The 20,006-nt window shown below is 42.3% G+C and overlaps 1 protein-coding gene across 2 annotated transcripts in view; it reads right to left on the bottom strand.

Moving 5' to 3' along the window:
• The window catches only part of SLC25A13 (solute carrier family 25 member 13), a 203,084-nt gene extending 186,178 nt beyond the window's left edge, over positions 1–16,906 (bottom strand). Inside the window, exon 1 of one of the 2 annotated variants that reach the window (XM_061197766.1) lies at positions 16,680–16,906. In XM_061197766.1, the coding sequence (XP_061053749.1) occupies positions 16,680–16,694 (15 nt within the window). In that variant the 5' untranslated portion in view covers positions 16,695–16,906. The remainder of the gene's footprint in view (positions 1–16,679) is intronic. The other variant, XM_061197768.1, reaches the window with a different exon arrangement.
• Between the last annotated feature and the right edge of the window lie 3,100 nt (positions 16,907–20,006).

The following is a 20,006-nucleotide window of genomic DNA, read 5'->3' as shown; positions in this document are numbered from 1 at the left end:
ATAATGATGGATACATATCATTATAAAATGTGTTCACAGACTGTTCAACATCAAGAGTCAACTTTAATGTAAACCACAGACTTTGGGTGATAATGATATGTCACTGTAGGTTCATCAATTGTAACAAATGCACCATTCTGATGGGGGGATGATGATAATGTGGGAGAGGTTATGCATGTGCGGGGGGCGGCCAGGAGTACAGGAAATCTCTGAACCTTTCTTTAAATTTCGCTATGAACCTAAAACCACTCCAAAACAATAATAATAATAATAAAGTCTATTTTTAAAAAAGATCATGGGTAGCCAGGACCATCAAGATGAAACTAAGCCGGCAGAGTCACTAGGCACACATCTGTATAATCTCCCTTTCTTTGAATCCTTGAAGTAGGTTGGATTCTTTTCCTTTGTAGTTAAGAAAACTGCAGGTCAAAGAGCTGATGGGCCCCAGGCCCCATGCCTTTCCCCCAGGGCCACAACCTAATACAGTCAAGTTGCCTTAGACCAGGGCTTCTCAACCTTGGCCGTACTGTTTTGGGTCAGATCATTGTTATAGAGGGCTGTCGGGTGCATCGTAGGATGTTTAGCAACATCCCTGGTCTGTAATCACTAGATGCCAGTAGCAACCCCTTCTCCCAGATGTGACAACCAACAGTGTCTCCAGATATTACCAAATCTCCCCTGGGGGGCAAAACTACCCTGCCCCCAGTGGGGAACCACTGCCTGAGACAGCGCTGCTCTACTTGCTCATTCATGCAACACGATCGCCTATGGGAAGCCTACCATGTACCAGGCACTGAGGGGACAATGCCAAATAACCAGAGACCCTGCCCCCTGAGGGGGAATGACAGACTTATCAACGAGTGGTTGGTACAAAGTGTGTGATGCTATATGCTATCACAAATCAGAGTGGTAACTCTGGTAACTCTTGGAGTCAGGGGTGGCAGAGGTAAGGTCTTGGAGCTGGGTTATTTATTACTGATTACAGCAGTTCACGCTGACCAGTTAACTTTTACTGGGCCCTTAACTCTATGCTAGGCATGTGCTAAAGGCTTTATGCCTGATCTCACTTAAACATTACTAAAACTATTCAAGGTGAAAAGTCATTAACATCCCAGTCTCCAGATGAGGAAGTTGCGGCATGTAAGACACTTAGTCTTCAATGAGTAGTAGTAAATCATAGAGCCAAAAATGACCCTAGAGCCCAGGTCATCTTCATTCTAATTATACTACCTGGAGGATGTGCCAGGAATTTGGCAATCAAAGATGTGGACTTTAAGCTATGAATGGTGCTACTGGACAACATTACAGGTGAAAGCCACTTAAAAAAGTCTTTCTGATTTGGCATTATCATACATAAATACCCGTGGTTCAGTGGAAGCCAGGTTTACCTAATGGAGAATATTATCCTCAGTATTATATGCTGAACTCAGTCTCAATTTTTTTTAAAGCATCAAGGTTACAGTGTAATTAGCAACCAGCTGCAATTGTAATTACCACTCCCAATATAATTTGTTACATATTAGCAAGCGTCAAATTACTACTGCTCCTTAAATGAATAAAAACTGATTGTGCTGTTCTGAAGACTGGAGTGTATGTTCCTGATGGGAAACAAAGGAATATAAAAAGTATATGACATATTTATAAAGTGCTGAAAGGTTCTACTTAGGAGATCACAAGTTGCTGGAGCCCAGATAATGCCACAGAAAGGTAAAATGGCTGAGAGAGAATAGCTAACTTAATAAACGCAGAGAAGAGAGAGCAGCAAATCAAAGGACAACAGAAAGTTGCTTTCACTAAATAATACCTTACCTGTTCAAAATTCTGCTGTGCATCAACATCATATAATTGAAGAATAGTCAAGAACCCAGGAGGAAGTTAAAAGAAAATGAACAGGAGCCCTCTGCACAGCCGGGATCCTCGTCCCAAAGACTGGGCACAATTTCACTGGAGCAACCCCTCCTCTTTCCTCTCCCACGATTTTCAACATGACTCTGAGCAAGTGCTCTGGTTCCAAACCCCTCTGGAAGCCCACACTTCTGTAAAGCTTACTATGTCCAGGCCCGGCTCTGAGCTTTAGAAACATGAGCACATTGACCCTCCCAATAACCCAGGAAGTAAAAACAACCATGCCCTGTTTACAGATGAGGAAACTGAGGTACAGAGAGGTAGAGTAACTTGCCCAGAGCCATAATTTGAACAGAGTCCATGATTTTAATCATATGTGATAATGACTTTCAGAAGGAAAAAAGAGAGAACAGGAGATTAAGAAAGGAGAGAACCTAGAGATTAAAGGAAATTAGGTCACATCAACCAATTGCAATGCCTGGGCCTTATTTAGATGACAATTCAAAAAACAATTTTAAAAAATTGTAAGACAATAGGGGAAATATGTAAAATGTGTACAGAATAGATATTTGATCATATTGAGGAAGCACTAAAAGTTTTTTAGATGTGACAATAATATTTTGGTTGTGCATTTTAAAAATCTTTTTTAGATATACACAGTGATATTTACAGATATGATGTTGGGGATCTGCCATGAAAAACTCAGAGGGATAAGAGGACAAGAGAGGGTGTACTATAAATTAAACAACATCTGCCATAAACTGATAATTACTGAAACTGGCTAGAAAGGGACATGGGAGTTTGTTACACTGTTCTAATTTTTTATGGAAAATTTCCATAATGAGAAGTTTAAAAAATGCTACTATTTTTTTAAGGCTTAAGTCAAATGCCAATTCCTCCTGGAAGATTTTCCAGATTCTCTAACCAGATTTCCCTCATAGAATGCTATTTACACCTACTTTTATGGACTTTGCAAATGGACGTCTGAATTCTGACTCTATTGCTAACCAGCAATATGACTTCCTACTTTCTCACCTGTTACAGAGAGAGAGTGAGTGAGAATCAGGACTGAATGAAAGTAGCATACGCTGGGACAGAATCTAGCAGTGCCTTGCTTGCCAGTTTGTTGTATCCTTTCCATGTTCATAGCGGCCCAGCTGACTGAGTCATCAGTGGACAGCTGAGCCCTACGGGAAGGCTCTCTTGGCTTTCTGAACTAATCAGTTCCTCTTAAGAATCTGAGCCAGCAGAGGGTCTGGGCTGAGCTGGCAGCAGGTCATGCTGGCTGATGAAATGGCACTAGTGAAGGTTCATGACCTCCTGGGATTGAACAACAACAACAAAAATTAAACTGGTTTCCTACCTTTCATCTGACATCAAACATGAGTGGTTTCTTATGTAATACTAAGTGGGAAAGCTGTGTTTAAACATGATAGGCAACCCAGAATGCAGAAACCATACAGGAAAAGATTAATAAATATGTAACATAAAAAGTTTTAAAAATCAAAAGTGTGTATGAACCCATTAAACATCAAACAACTGCAAAAAATAAAAATATAAATAATGTGTAACAGGACAAAAGGCCAAGGTTCTTAATTTAAAAGCGCTCTTAGAACAAGTCAATATGAGAAGGCAAATAACCCAATGGAAAGCTGGGCAAAGGTCAAGACCAGGCTCTTCTTAAACCGCTGGTGGACACCAAAATGGGCTAACAAAAACCTCCAAGAAGCACCATAAGGAAACCAGGAGCTGAGCTTTTACTTTGGAACTGAGATTCCCATCTCAGTTCACAATGGAAAGAAAGTGGAATCTTGAAACGCAGAGTCAACATCAACCTGCAATAAAATAAGTTCGTGAAGACTCACAAGGAATGAAAGTCCTTGCCAGTGGGCCTGGCAGAGTCAGATAAGAGACCGGATATATCACCAGCCTTTCCTGTCAAGCCACCTGGAGGGCCCAGTATGCTATTGGAACCAGCTGGTCTGAAACAGCAGACATACTGTTTGCACCTGCTGGAGATGTCTCGCTATAACGCAGCTGGACCTTCTTAGTCAAAAGGAAGCACATTTCTCCAGGAGCCTCCTTCTGAAGCAGCTTCTCTGTAGTCATGGAGATTCATCTACCTTGAACAGCCCAATCCCTGCCGAGGTTTACTCCGCAGCTATGATTCTCCATCATGCGCTCTCCTGGAGGTTACCCATGCACAACTCCTCAAGTATTCCAAATTATTATTTTTTTTAGTTTAGTGAGGGATGGAGGGGCTTGAGAAAATGGTTTATTAGAAAAAGAGAAGTTTCCAACAAACCACACGCATGCAGCAGAAAATCTCCTTCTCCCTTTCACTTTGCCATGGGTGGCTCCCCCAAGTAAAAGAACAATTCAACAAACGGTGTCTGAATGTTATGTAACAGGTACTTTGAGGTCCCTGTCATCAGTTTAAAATCTAGTGGAAAACATAAAATATAAGAAACAGCAAGGACCATTTTCCTTCAGAACATCAATATCACTATCTCACCCAAGACAATTTAAAAATGATTTAATATCTGTTATGGGCTGAACTGTGTCCCCACAAAATTCATATGTTGAAGCCCTAACCCCCCAGTACCTCAGAATGAATCTGTATTTGGAGATAGGATATATAAAGTAGTAATTAAGGTAAAATGAGTTCATTAAGGTGGGCCTTAATCCATTAAGACTGGTGTCCTTATAAGAGGAGGAAATTAGGACACAGACACAGAGGGAAAACCACGTAAAGACACAAGGAGACAAAGGCCATCTATGAGCCAAGGAGAGAGGCCTCAGAAGAAACCAACCTTCTCAACACCTTGATCTTGGACTTTTAGCCTCTAGATTTGTGTGAAAATAAATTTCTGTTGTTTAGGCCACTCATTCTGTGGTACTTTGTTATGGCAGTCCTAGCCAACTATTACAGCATAATTTAATATAAACTCCTTATTCAAGTTGCTCCAACAGGGCCATTGTTTTATTTATTTTGGATCCACGTTCAAGCACTGCATTTGGTTGTCATGTCTCTTCGGGAGCCTCCTTTAATCTAGCCTTTTCATTCATAACATTGGCATTTTTAAAGTCAGACCAGAGGTCTTACAGAACGTCCTATTTTCTGGATTTGTCTAATTGTTTCCTCATGATTAGATTCAGATTCAACATTTTTGGCAAGAAATCTCTAAAGGTCACGCTGTATACTTCTCATCGCATCACACCAGTGGGTGCGCCATGCTAGCTTTTCCTTTCTGATGATGTTAAATTGGATCACAGATTGAGGCCGAGCCCTCCCTTATAACGGTACTTTTTCCCCTTTGTAGTTAGTAATTTATAGGGAGATACTTTGAGACAGGGAGAATTCCAACAATCTTTTACTGAAGGTTTTAGCATCCACTGAGGACACATGCCTGAATCAATTACCTGCAGGTTGCCAAATAATTTGTCTTCTTTTTCTAATTCTATCATACCTTCTACTTGATTAGTTGGCATTCTTCAGTAAATAAGAATTTTACCTCCCCACCTCCATCTCACTTTGACTCTTTTTGGGGAAGAATAATAGTCATGGAATGATTAATTTTTTTTTTTTAATTCAGTATGTTACAATCCAGTTTCAATTGATTTGTTTTTATTGTGATAAAACACATAAAATTTAACATTTTAACCATTTTTAAGTGTACAATTCAATGGCACTGAGGACATTCACAATGTTGTACAACCATGAGCACTATCCATTTCATCATCCCAAACACAAACTCTGTACCCATTAATTAATATCCAATTGATTGTAATAGCCACTATTTGTTGTAACTGTGATACACACTCATTGTAATATATATGTATATATATATATATATGTGTATACACACAGGCACACGTGTGTGTTTTTAAAGGGTGAACATCACAATGCACCACAAAGAACAACTGTGAATATGAAAACTTAGCCAACTAAAATAAACCATTACACAAAATGCTGGTGGAGCAGGAAGGCAACATCCAAACCCACTCACCAAACATAACAACGTAGGAAACAACCAGGAATTACGTGCCTCCTGATGGGCGTATCCAGTACCAAGGATCCAGTAACCTGAGAGAGGCAGCCAGCAACTACCTAGGAAGTATTCTAGCCAAAAACAAAAAATAAAAATAAATAAAACCTTAAACTTGATCAAGCATCCAGATCTAACTATCAATTGTCAGGAAACACTAGGGACAGACGAACATCAGGGGGGTGTAATCAGCAAATCCCAAATTGTGGGAAACTACAGGAAAGATGACCCAATTCACTCATCAAATAAACTGCAAGGAAACACAAAAAAAGATGGGTAGTCAAACCTAGAGATTAACAAGAGTTAAAAGACGTATCGACCAAATGCCATGCGCAGACTGTGTCTGAATCTTGATTAGAACAAACCAACTACAAAAACTAGGACATGGGATTTAACATCCTTACAGATACTTCAAGGGATGAGGAAATAAAACTAAGATCGCTTTCCCTAAAACTGAAGGAAAGAACTAAAAAAACAAACAAAATCTGCCCACCAATATAGAGGAATGACAAGAAACATTCTTGTCTCTGACTGAGCTCTAAGTTAAACAAACAAACAGGCTCCCTTTTTTCCTGCTACACTGTTGCCATAGCTTTATGGCACAGAACCTGAACAGGGGTTGGACATGTCACATTTGCAAACCCCTGTGAAGGATATGAGAAGGGACTGGGCATGAGGTAATACTGGAAAAGTTAGACAACAGCCAAGACCAAGGAGGCATAAACTGACTAATGAGATTAAATATTATTCTTAATAATATTAGGCATAATGACGCCACACTGTGCAGCAAGGTAAATTAAAGAGGGCAATGTAGTACAGTGGTTATGTTCATGGACTCTGCAGCCAGGCTGCCTGTGTTCCAGTCATAGCTCTGCCACTTGAAAGCTGTGTGACTTTGGGCAAGTCATGTAATCTCTCTGTGCCTCAAGAGACTTAACCACTCTGTACAGATGAGTTTCCCCATCTGTATAATGGAGACAATAATAGCGCTTACATGCCGTGGGATTGTTGTGAAGATTAAATTACTTCACATACAGAGTGCCTAGAACAGTATCTGGCTTGTGTCAGCTGCTGTTGTCACTGTTATTTGCATAACCTTTCTGAACCTTAAGTTTCTCTGTCAAATGAGGTTATGACACCTTCCCTGCTATCTTGTAGATGATTATAAAGATCAAATAATGAAAGTTGGGTCTTCACATTATCTGGTCATTTTAATCTCTGTAGACTGTGAGTTCCTGAAAACAAGTCCAATCGCTTACTCATTTGGGGAAGCCCAGCACTCAGTATAGGAGCTGGCATATAGTTGGAATCAATAACACACTTGAATGCACTTTTTAAAAACTGTTAAGTGCTGTGCTCATGAACAAAGGACTGCTCTTAACAGGGACACAAGGGCCAATCTTACAAGCTTCCTTTGACAGTTCTGGGCAGAATGGAGAGGAAAGTGCAGAGAAGAGACCAAAGGCAAAACCAGCTTGCAGCTATGGCAATGCTGGACCTAAAAAGGAATGAGGACCTGAACATAAAAGGAGGAGATGGGACACACCTGCTCCAGGGAATGAGAAGGGTCTGACTGACCCATCTCTTTGCCCATATCCAAGTTCCTGCCAATGGTGTCTCTCCTGGTTGCCCACACAAGTACTTAGCGAACTAACCAGAAACTTTAACTAGTAGGAAAGTTAAACTGCAGCTAAAAGTAAGGAATGGCCAAGAAGATGAATTCAATTCTAGTAAATAGAGTTTGGAATATCTTTGAGACAAACCAGTTGAGATTTCCAACAAAAAGTCAAAAACGCAAGGCCAGTGCTTGAGAGAGCTGCCCCATGGGGAGTACCATGGAGTATCACCTGTCAGAAGGAAAAGGATCTCAGGCAGAGGCCCGGGGAACACCAACATTTCAGGGGAGAGCAGACAGACAAAAAGAAGCCGGCCAAGGAGAATAAGTATGAGTTAAGGGACCGAGCAGGAGAGGGCACATCATGAAAGCTGACAGAAGGCGCTCCAGGAAGGAAGAAGTGGGACACGGGGTCCTGTGAGGCCAGAGATAAGGAGGACAGGCCAACAGTTTTAGAACAGAGGTCACTGGTGACCCAAAGCAGAGAATGTCAAAAAACAGAATAGGCATAAGTTCATTTTCAGGAATTTTAAGTACAGGTGGGTAGTAAAGAAATGGAGAAGAGTACAACCCTTAAATAATAATTCAGAGACGCCATCCAAAATAATACCCTGGCCCCAATGGAATCAAAATTAACCCAAAGAATCCTAAAATGTATACTGGGTTTTATCACTATGTATTTAATTCTGCAAAAAGTTGGACTGACTTACAACCAAATCAAAAAGTACTGTACCCTTAGTTTAGAAAGGCAGCTACATTTAATTACACAGTAATGAGAGTTCCAGACCAATATTCTTTAAACTTTTAACGTGTACACAATCCCCTGGGGATCCATTTAAAATGCAGATTCTGATGCAACAGAATATTTGGGATGAGTCTACAGATGCTGCAATTCTAACAAGCTCCCGAGTAAAACCAATGCTCCTGGTCCTTGGACCATAAACTTCTAATAGCACGGCTCCAGGAAGGGACCACTCAGAGAATCTGATTACTGAAGCAGCCAGACTGGCTAGCCATTATGGTGACTATTTAGTAGATCACGAGCTTAAGAAAAGCACACCATCTTTTGTTCAGGTAGGTCAAATAATACCTACGTCCCTACTTTTCAGTTAGGTAGAAATGTCCCACAGTCTCCAACAGACATCACTTGACAGTCCCTATAGCACTTCATAATCCCCAAAGTGCTTTCCCAGGTTATACTTCATTTGCTCATCACAGACGTCACAGATGGGCCCTGTGTGCTGCAGGGGGATACTGAGCACCCAGAGAAGTCAGACTTGTCCACATCCTCACCATCAGTGGAAGCACTGGACCTGTAATCTAGGTTCTCCTGCCTTCTAGTCCGGGGCTCTTTCACTAAACCAGAGCTACTAATTTAAAATTTTTTTTAAAAAAAAGTTCTTGAAGCGTTTTCCCACATGAGAAAGTGGTGCTGACTGAGCAGTTGGGTGTCCTCTACATCTCAGAGTACAACTGTGGCTGGGATCAGACAGACACAAATCATGTCCAACTCAGAAAAATGACTAACTATGCACCCAGGTCTAAAAACCTGTTCAAATCAGGCTTATGACGAGGCTCAGGACATGCTACCCCAAAATGCGGCACCTTGGCATATTCAGTATCTTAAGCTGAAGGAGTTTAAGAAAACAGCAGAAACAGGAAGGTCACTCTGACCATCCCCACACACAACCCCAACCTTCTTTCCTGAAACAGGTCATAAACTCCCCTACAAAGGGTACCGTCCCTGTTCCAGGAGGAGGGGAGACAATCTTATCACCGAAGATGGGGAAGTTGGGGCCGAAAAACCTGCACACACAAACCTTGTTAAACCCACCCTTATCTTCCTAGTTACTTCTTCACCATTTACTACCCTAGCCCAAACCCCTTTGTCTTGTCAATTCTTTACAAATTTATTTTTCATTGTCCAAAAGGTTTTAAAGCTTTCTGCTCTGGTCACTTTCATTCTCTTGTGAAGGTTCTCATGTACACATAAAAATTCAACAAAATTTGTATACTTTTCTTTTGTTAATCTGTCTTTGTCATTTTAATTTTCAGACCCAGCCAGGGACCCTAAGAGAGTTGAGGGAAACTTTTTCCTCCCCTACACTTACTTAGACAATTTTCTTACAAATTTTACTGTCTTATGTCTTATGCAAAAGACATTTTACCATAAAACAGTAAGTGTATATTGAAATATCTGACTTTCATATCAAGTCAACAGTTTTCATGGAAAACATGTGGAAACTGTGACTACATGTGGAAATCAAGACAAAGCTACCAGCCTAATAACAGCCATTAAATAGAGTAGTTTATTTACGTTGAATTGCTAAGAATTTCAACACTGCCAATTTTGCTATGTTGTCAGCACCTAAAGTCAAAAGAAATCACCAGGCCTATATTCACTCATGCAACTACACAGCAAATTTCCAAAGGAAATGGTGAGTACGAGTACTCTATCTTTTAAACGTTTCCAACCAACAAACCAGACCACCACTCTACAAATCAGCCACTGGGAATAATTCTGAGCTAAGAGACCAGAGCCACCATTGATGGGGTTGACTTGACCTAACAAGAGGGTCTGGTTAAATAGGCCATGAAAAAAAGGGTTTGCTCAGTTGCTATTAAGTACTTTGCCAAGGGAATTACATCACTGTGACAAGGGCACATCCCAAGCAGAAGAACCACATCAGCAGATTCACACAAAGGGATCCAAGAAAACATGGTGGGAAGGATAAGTGCTTATGAAGCAGCAAATGATGAGCAGGGTGAGTAGGAATGGACCATGCTCAGCAGAGCTAATCCTCACAGAGAGTGGAGAACACAGGAAGGAATGCCTCCATCTAAGAACTCAACAAAAGCAGAGGCTGGGGCTTCCCTGGTGGCGCAGTGGTTAAGAATCCACCTGCCAATGCAGGAGACGCGGGTTCGAGCCCTGGTCCGGGAAGATCCCACATGCTGCGGAGCAACTAAGCCCGTGCACCACAACTACTGAGCCTGCGCTCTAGAGCCCACGAGCCACAACTACTGAGCCCAAGCACCACAACTACTGAAGCCCACTCGCCTAGAGCCCGTGCTCCGCAAAAAGAGAACACTGCAATGAGAAGCCCGCGAACTGCAACGAAGAATAGCCCCCGCTCGCCGCAACTAGAGAAAGCCCACATGCAGCAACGAAGACCCAAACCCAGCCAAAAATAAATAAATAAATAAAAATTAAAAAAAAAAAAGAAAGAAATGTGTTTCCATTAAAAAAAAAAAAAAAAAGCAGAGGCCAGTCGTAGGACAAAAGATCAAAGAGGCGGAAGGAGTCAGAGTTCCTCCAGCAATTATAAAAGAACTCGATATCCAAGAAGACCTGCTCCCTGATTTTCTTACCCTACAGGGCTTTCAACCCTTCCCATCCCTCTCCCCACCCCCAGTTCTCTATTTGCTAAATGACACTTGTAAAGCCCTGTGACCCAACTGGGGAACATTAACAACACATGGGCACCCAACTAGGTTAGCCAGGGAAAAGGCTGCAAGACCAGGGTTACCTTGCTCTTTGCAACACTTCCCCCCTCAAGCACCTACACTGATACAGAAAACCACTGAGACTTACAGAAGACAAAAGGAGCTTTCAATCAATTTGGTGATAAAACCCATATTCTAGGATAACTACAAAACTATATAAACTTGATGCCTAAGCACGAAGGTGAAACGGGGCAGAAGGACTGAAAAGAAATTGTCAAGAAAGAAGAGAACTTGTAGGGACCCCTATGTATCCTTCCTTTGAATTGACACACCAGAGACTTGCATTTATCTCACTGCATTCCTTCCTTATTCCAAGAAGGAATCATCAGAGGATGAGCTGAAGCAAAGAGCACGAAAACCGCCTAGAGCAGCGGCTGGCAACCTCAGAAGCAGATTTGATTCACTTGGGGAGCTTTCAGAAACCTTGAGGCTCAGGCCACACCTAAGTCCAACTGAATCAGAACCTCTGGGTGAGACCCAGGCATCAGCACTTTTATACCAGTCCAGAGGACTACAATGTGCTGAGAACCCCTGGATTACAATAGTGCAAAAAGCAAACGGGTTTCAAGGGAACTTGGACCAATTACAAACTTTTCCGGGACTCCATTTCTTCACCTGGTAAAAGCGAACAGGATTAACGAGGGGAGGAGTGAGGAACATTGTGTTATGTAAACCCCAAGGCCTATCCACCACCATCAATTTAAGAAACCCGAAATCCAAACATCAGTGGAAGCACGGAAACTTACCGGCATCGTGGCTGCATAAAAACAACTCAAACATTCTTTCCTTCCTGTCCAGTACAAAAAACTGATCTGTTTTATTATACTATTATTATACCACCAAATACCTAGCAGTTTTTACCATATGGGAGAGAAAACCTTCAACCTGAAGAATATCCTTAATAAACTCAATCACATTTTATCCTCAGTAACAAACCTCTGAAGAGGGTATTATTATTGATGAGAAGCATGAAAAACATGGAGGTTAAATATATAGCCCAAGTCCTAATTAGCGAACACGGGGTTAAAATTTTTAAAGGTAAATGACAGTGATGATAGTTGCACAACTCTGTGAATATACAAAAAACCACTGACGTGTACACTTTCAATGGGTGACTTGCATGGCATATGACCTATATCTCAATAAATTTGTTTAAAAAAAAAGTATATGACAATTTCTGGCCTGTGCAATCTGGTTCAAAAACCACTTAACAATGAAGCATATACTGAGTGCCAAAGCATTCTACAAACTACTGGACTGGAATGGTCAGGAAATACACATGCCCATAACTGATAACATGTGAACTCGCACATGCACCTCTGCAAATGGAACTTCTTTTTAAGGCCTGGGCAGGTGAGGCACAGACTCTGAGCACAGACTGGCAGGGTTCAAATCCAAGCTGTATTGCTTATTCTCTGTATAACCGTGAGGAAATTACTTAACCTCTCCAGACCTCAGTTTTCTCACCTGTAAAATGAGGACAAAAATAGACCACACCTACTTTTGGTATTATGAAAAATAAAGGAGTTATTATTTGTAAAGCACTTGGGAAAGTGCCTGGCACACAGTAAGCACTGTGTAAGTGGTTCTCAAAAATAAAAGTCTGGTTTACAGTTACAAGACCTAAATAAAAGTCTTAAATAAGAGGCATCTAATTTCCCCTCCCAAGCCATCTCCCCCTTCTCCCATGAACTCTACTCTCCATTATGCTAAACTACCAGGCAAACAATATGGTGGACAGGGTAAGAGCACAGACCCTGGAGCCACACTGGCTGATTTGAAACCCAGCTTCTTCACTTTTTAATTATCAGATCTTAGGCCACTTACATCACCCCTTGGTGTCTCAGTCTTCATCTATAAACCAGAAATGATAGTATGTAACTCATAGGACTGTTAGGGGCATTAAGCGAGTTAATATGAAAAGCATCTAGAACTGAATCTCACATCTAGTAAACAATAAGTGTTAGCTACTCTCCTATTTATTTTATTACCTGCTGTTCCCTAAAAGCAGAAGGTGCTCTCACCTCTCTTTCTTTCATCTGTTGTTTCCTGTCACTGGAATGGTCTTTTCCTCTTCCTCTGACTATTCCTTTTGAAATACCACTACCTTTCAGACGTTCCCTCCCCTCCCCTGACAGAAACGGGCTCCTTCCCTGATGCTCCCATAAGCCTTTGTTATGGCACTAACCCTACTGGGGCACTTCCATGAGACGATTTAGCCTGTGGTATGGTTGTGGTTTTCTTGAGGGTCCAAACGGAGTCCAGTTCATTTTCATATCCTTAGTTTAGTCCCGTTTGCAACATTAGAAAGAACACAATACACACAATTCTAAATGAGTCGACGATCATGGCAACAACTCAGCCAACAATGGCATAGCAATATTAAGTGTACTAGTACTACAGACCAAATTTTCATGATTATGAATGCTTTAGCTTGTCTCCAAATGTTCTTCTTTTAGTTCTAGGCTAATTTCACCCAAATTATTGGAGTCCAGTTTTATACCTGAACATCTCTCACACCTGAACTCCAGTGAGCAATCTCTAACTTTTAACAGTTTCTCCTAGTTTAATTTCGTCATTCTTAATGGATAAACTCAACCAGTGACAAAAAGGGAATGTTGACTACAACTACAAGAAAAGGATAACCTCTCTAATACTACTTTTTAAAAATGAATTTTTTATGGAAATATATAAAATAGAATTTTAAAAACTCATTTTCATTTCAATACATGTAGAGCAGTGCTTGGAAGTTTTTTAAAGAAATACTCATCTACCATCTACCAAGGGAACCCATAAGGATTATTCCTACAAAAGGTGGCAGCAAGAGAATGGAAGTTTTCTGAGTTCATCTCAAAATACCAAGTTTCAGATCAATGTTACTTCATGAAAAAACAAATACCTCTTGCATTAAGTAGTAACCATCATGCAGAAATCAAAATAAAAGCAGACCAAAGAACAGATTCTCAGCCTTCCTATTTATACTATTTAAAGGAAGAGGGACATGAAAAATTAGTTATGTTTGAATAAATAAAAGGGAATTCCCTGGAGGTCCAGTGGTTAGGACTCTGCGCTTTCACTGCCGAGGGCCTGGGTTCAATCCCTGATCAGGGAACTAAGATTCCGCAAGCCACACAGTGTGGCCAAAAAAAAAGAATAAATAAAAGACCAGTTTCTGATTCTGGGCACTCCAGAATCTTAGACACTCCACTGAGATGGGATTCTCTTCTAGTCAGGCTCCTCAAGTTTTACGAGGGGATGTCAATCCTACCCCCAGATAAGATTGCTAAGCCTATGGCTCTGTGTTCAATATGGAATATCTGTGCTCCAGGAAAAAGCAAAGAGCATGGCCTTTAATTGGGGCTGCCCAGCACTGCCTAATAGAGGACAGAATCACCTCACCCTAATAAGAGTCCAAAGGCAACTAAATAAGGGGTATTCTTGGACTAAGGTGGACCAGCACAGCTCACTTGGGGACCTACATTTACTGCCCTTGAGCTAAAATGAGAAACACTATAAGAAATGGCCTTATGGAATCCACAAACATACATTTGTGGTCATGAGGTAGTTTTGAATGCAGTTTGCTCACTGCATATAAAAAGAGATGGGGAGAAACTGCCCTCAGATAGCAGAAAAAGGAGACCTCTCTCCCATGTAACTGACCTCATGGATCACTTCCTCTTTGCTTTGGCTGCTAGAAAATTCAGTCACCTCTAGCAAGTACATACATCCTTATTTTCCAGTAACCTTAGTCCTGGCTTCATCTTATTTTCCGTTTATCCTGTTTTTCTCATCTACTTTGACTTGATTTTGATATGTCTTGTTGGTTTATAAATATATGTATATATGACATGAGCCATCAGAAATCCTGAAAAGAGGCAAGTTTAAATGAATAAATAAACAAAAACACAAGTTCTCAAAGAGTAAAAATGAAATGTTTCATTTTCCCTGACTCTCACTACTTGGCTAAAATTCAACTGCACTTATTGATATGAAGTGACAGTTTAATAAAAATACAACCAAAAAGTTAAACCTCCTTCCATGTCATTTATTTTATTTCAAACTAGTTAATCAGTCTTATACTCCATTTACATGCATACTCCTCAATTTAAGTTCCTCACTTTATCTCCAAATTAAGTAAAATTATTTAACTCATCTACAGACATAAAAATGACAGTAAAGTATGGGTATCTACTCCCACCTACTCTCCTGGAAGAAGTCACCTTGAGGGAACATAATTCATGCCTTGTACTCTGATTGCATGCAAATTTAATGCAAAGAAAAGGTCAAGGGCTATTGGGTTTGAAAGGGCTAATGTAGGTTCCAAAAATGAATCCCAGTGATCCTCAGAGAATCTAACTAAAACAGTTATATACATACCCATGTGTCTGCACATGCATACCCAGAGCACACTCCTTAGGATGGAACTCAGAGTCATTAAGGAAAAGAGAAAGGCCACTTAGGCCACATAATCTAGGAACACCGAAAAGCCTGCAGATTTCGGGAAGCTTAGAGAAACTTAAGTCATAGAACAGCATTTAAATATATCTGTCTGCTTACAATTTCCATTGCAAATGTGATTAGTTTGCTGGAATAAATAGGAATATGATGTGTTGGCCATGTTTTCCTCTTGAGGGTTATCACAGAGTTTTGATTAAGGACAAATGTTTGAAATGTTGGGTATATTTAAGTTCACTGCACTTAAAATGAGCTAAGAAGTTGTATAGGCTTGATTAAAAGGCTGCCTTCGTGAACTTAAAATTAAAAGCAATAAATTCCAATGATTCAAGTGATTGGGACTAAATATGGTATTCTGCCAGAAAAGTTGAAATGGAGTCCAAAGAAACTGAAATGGTGTCCAGGTTTCAAGAAATGGTACAAGAGTAAAGGTCAAGCTGTCGGAACTGCCTTTCCTCTGGGTTAGTGAATGAGTCACCTTACGCAGAATTCCTTTTAAGTAGAACTTCACAGGAGTTACAGGCTCCCAAGACAATCTGTTTTGTCATTTCTAAAAAGAAGCCTCTCAAACGCTTAGAGGCCGGTATGTAAGTGTTGTCAGATGCGGAGAGAAGGACGAGAAGCGGGGGGCCTGGGGGGATGGGGGTGCTTTGGAGTTTTTACGCACACACGCGCAGGCCAACTCTCTCAAGCAGTCTCCAAAACGGAAGTCAAGGTGACTTCCCCACCCGTGGGAGGGCGGAGCCTCTGAAACCTACTGGGATTAGGCTTCTGTGCGGACTGTGCCCCCGGGAAGCAGCTCGGGTCAGCAACTACCAGGGTCAGGAGCAGTTGTGAGCTGGGGTGGCAGAGCGGACGTGCAGACCCCGAGCCCTCCCCCGCCCCGGGACGCAATCGTGCCCGCTCCTCCTCACCGGCTTTGGCTCAGCCCGCCGGGCGCAGGCCAGGCACTGACTCCCCGCCCGGGCCAAGTGGGAGGGTCCAGCCAGCAAAGTTTCTGCTGTAAGGTCGGGCCCCGGTCCCCGTTCTTCTCACCGGCCGTCTGTGCTGCCCGGGAGGGGCGGGCACCTCCCTCCTCCCTCTGCTGCAAGGTGGAACAGCTGCCCCGCGCCCCTTTCTATCTGCTTTCCCGGTTGCACCAGCCCGGCACGTGAACGCCCGGGCCCCTCGCGCCCCCCGGGGCAACCGGCCAACGGGCCGACGCTTACCTTGGCGGCCGCCATGCTTTGCACCGGGTGCGGGCGGCTACGGGACGCTCTCACCGGCTCGCTGGCGCTGCGGGTCTGGGCCGCTCACTTCCCGTCCCGACGGCGGCGGGAGCGGCGATACAGCCTGGCAGCGTGCGCGCCCGGCCTGCCTCCCCACGCCCTCCCGCCGGCGCGGGTCATGCGGGCGCCGCCAGCCCATTGGCTGGGCCCGGCTAGGGCCGCCGGGGCGCGCGTGATCCCGATGGCCTCTGCCCTTCTGACGGGGCGGGCCCGGGTCTGGGGGCGGTGGACTGGACCCGCGCACGTGACCCCGGTTCCGCTGTCCAGCAGCGGCGACCTCTGCAGCGGGGCCGAGGGCCGGTGGCGGGGTGCAAGCCTGTCTCTTGGGATCAGGTGGCCTCACGAGGGAAGCTGTTGGCTTCGGCTCCTTCTCGGGGCTGCTCCAGGGCCCTCGAGACCCACAGGCGGGGCACACAGCCTGAGGAAGTTGAGAACTACACTTGGTGCCGTGTGTAGCCAGGTGTTACCTTTCAAAGGGGCTCCTCTCTGTTATAAGGAATCCCGAAGCACTGACTAGTCGATCGGAAATAGCAAAATAATGCCTCTGGCAAGTCTACTTTTAGGTCAGATCTGGCAAACTCGAAGTACCAAACAGCTGTATGTAGTGCAGAACATGGAGCTACTTCATTTCAGCCCTGCACAGCAGGGCGGTAGAGGTCAAAGACACACGCCCAGAAATAGGCCCTACTAAAACAAACAGGTCAAAATTTTAATGGAAAAATCGAATGTATAATCCCCAGAGGTCTTCTTCCTCTTTATAAGAATTTCATTCATTTGTCCCTGCTACCAAAATTTATAATTAAGGCAATGGTGATCAGTGAAAAGGGCTTTAAATGTTTTGTGGATGATGGATATAACCTATCAACAAAAGTGTTTATTACTAATCATTTTAATTAATTAACACTGACTGAGTGCCTACTATATGCCAGGCACTGTGTTAGGAGTTGGAACCCCAGAATGACTTGAGAGATGGTCCCAGCCCTTAAAGAGCTAGTGGGAAAGCAAGCACACAAACAGTTAATGTCCATATAAACTGTTAAGGTGACAACCTTTTCCCAGGGCACTATGGGCACGCTGAGGACTGGGGAAGCCTCTTAGAGTACATGATGCCTAAGCTGTGGATGTGCATCAGTCCAGTGAAGTGGAGGGGAACGGTTTTCCAGCCAGAGAAAATAAGGAGAAGCAGGAGGTCCAGAAATTGCTGAGGAAACACAACAAGTTATGAAAGTGATTGGTCATGAAAGGTAACAGGCTGTGGAACTGATGGAAGTAGAGTCTGAGCAGGCAGGTTGGGACCATGTCTTGGAGGATGTTGGGTGCCATGTTGAAGGGTGTGCACCTTAACTGAAGGGCTTTAAGGGAGGTGGTGTGGCCGGGGTTACAGTATAGATGGATCCCTCTGCTTCCAGTGTAGAGGATGGGGCATGACCAAACTATTGGAATATTCAGATAAGACAGGCTGAGGGCCTGAAACCAGAGATGGGATAGGGCTAGAGGAACACATAGGAGGTAAAATTAGTCAGCGTGGTGCCTGATTATATGTGGGGGTGGGAGAGAGAAAGGAACTCACCCAGTCTTGCACAGTGGCCTCTGGTGTAGATGTTAGAAAGACTCCAGCCATCAGTAATACAGGAGGAGTGTTTTGAAGTGTGTGCCTCTTCTCTGTAAGGTGAGTGTATGTGAAATATACAAATGACGTTGTAAAAGCCAAAGAAAGAAGCATTTCAAAAAGGAGTGATTTATTGACATACTCTCAAGAAGTCTAACAAAGACCCAAAAGCCTCGAATGTGTTCATAGGCAGCAGAGAAAGACCATGAAAGGAGTGAAAGAATAAAGACAAAAGCAAAAACAGGAGAACTGATAAAGAAAAGGATAGCGCGGGACAAGTCTAAAGCTCACTTACAGGGTAGCCCTGGCTGCTGTAAAGGATTTTAAAAGGTGCAGAGAAAATACAACCTCATGTAACCAAGATCACATCATATACTGCATATCTATTTTTAAGGGTATCACTGAAGCTCTCCTTTTATAATATAAATGAACTTTAAAAAAAATTTTAATGTTGATAACATATACATGACATAAAATCTACTATCTTAACCAGTTTTAAGTGTACAGTTCAGTAGTGTTAAGCACATTCACATTGTAGTACAGCCAATCTCGAAAACTCTTTTCATCTTGCAAAACTAACACTTTAAGCCTATTAAACAACAACTGTCATTCCTCCCTCCTCCCAGCCCCTGGCAGCCACCATTTTAGTTTCTGTCTCTATAAATTTGACTACTCTGGGTACCTCATGAAAATGGAATCATATAGTATTTGTCTTTTTGTGACTGGCTTATTTCATTTAGCATAGTGTCCTCAAGGTTCATCTGTTTTTTAGCATGTGTCAGAATTGCAAGACTCTTAAAGACTGAATAATATTTCCTTAACTTTTAAAGAAAAAAATAGAAAAAAGAATCAAGAATCTGTAGATGTTTTCTAGAAATCTTGGAAAATTCAGGAAATCATAGCAATGACAGAAAATCACTCACATTTCTTCCACCAGTTAGCTACTGTTAACATCTTACTATTGTTTTCTTCAAGTCTTGATGTCTTTATGTGTGTATGTAGAGAGAGTCATATTTGAATTTAAATACAAGGAATCACATTCTGTATGTAAGTTTTTTATGGCTGCTTCAACAAAGTGACCACATACTTGGTGGCTTACAAAAACAGAATTTATTCTCTTCCAGTTATGGAGGTCAGAATTTCAGAGTGAGTCTTAAGAGGCTAAAACCAAAGTGTCAGCAGGGCTGTGCTCTCTCCAGAAGGTTTAGGGGAGTATCTGTTTCTTTGCCTTTTCCAGGGGCTCATGGCCCCCTCCTCCATCTTCAAGGCCAGCATACATAACATCTTCTCTCTCTGACTCTGCTTCCCTCACATTGCCTCTTCTGTCTGTGATAGCCCTCTGCCTCCCTCTCATAAGGACACTTATGATGGCATTTAGGGTCCACCCAGATAAGCCAGGATAATCTCTCCACCTCCATATCCTTAACATATTCACATCTGCAAAAAAGTTTCTGCCATATAAGGTAACATTCATAGGCTCTAGGGATTAGGATGTGGATATTTGGGGGGAGCCATTAGTCCACCCACCAAACCTACCACACTATGGATGCAAATGTAACCACATATGAATAAAAGTGTATTTCAACTTACATTTGGAGTCAGACTCAGTTAATTAAGCTTTCTTCTTCCTTCTAGAATTCCTCAAAATGTGAAATTTT

The sequence above is a fragment of the Eubalaena glacialis genome, chromosome 8 (assembly GCF_028564815.1).
Source record: "Eubalaena glacialis isolate mEubGla1 chromosome 8, mEubGla1.1.hap2.+ XY, whole genome shotgun sequence".
NCBI classification, from domain to species: Eukaryota; Metazoa; Chordata; class Mammalia; order Artiodactyla; family Balaenidae; genus Eubalaena; species Eubalaena glacialis.
This window is presented reverse-complemented; position numbering and strand designations above follow the sequence as displayed.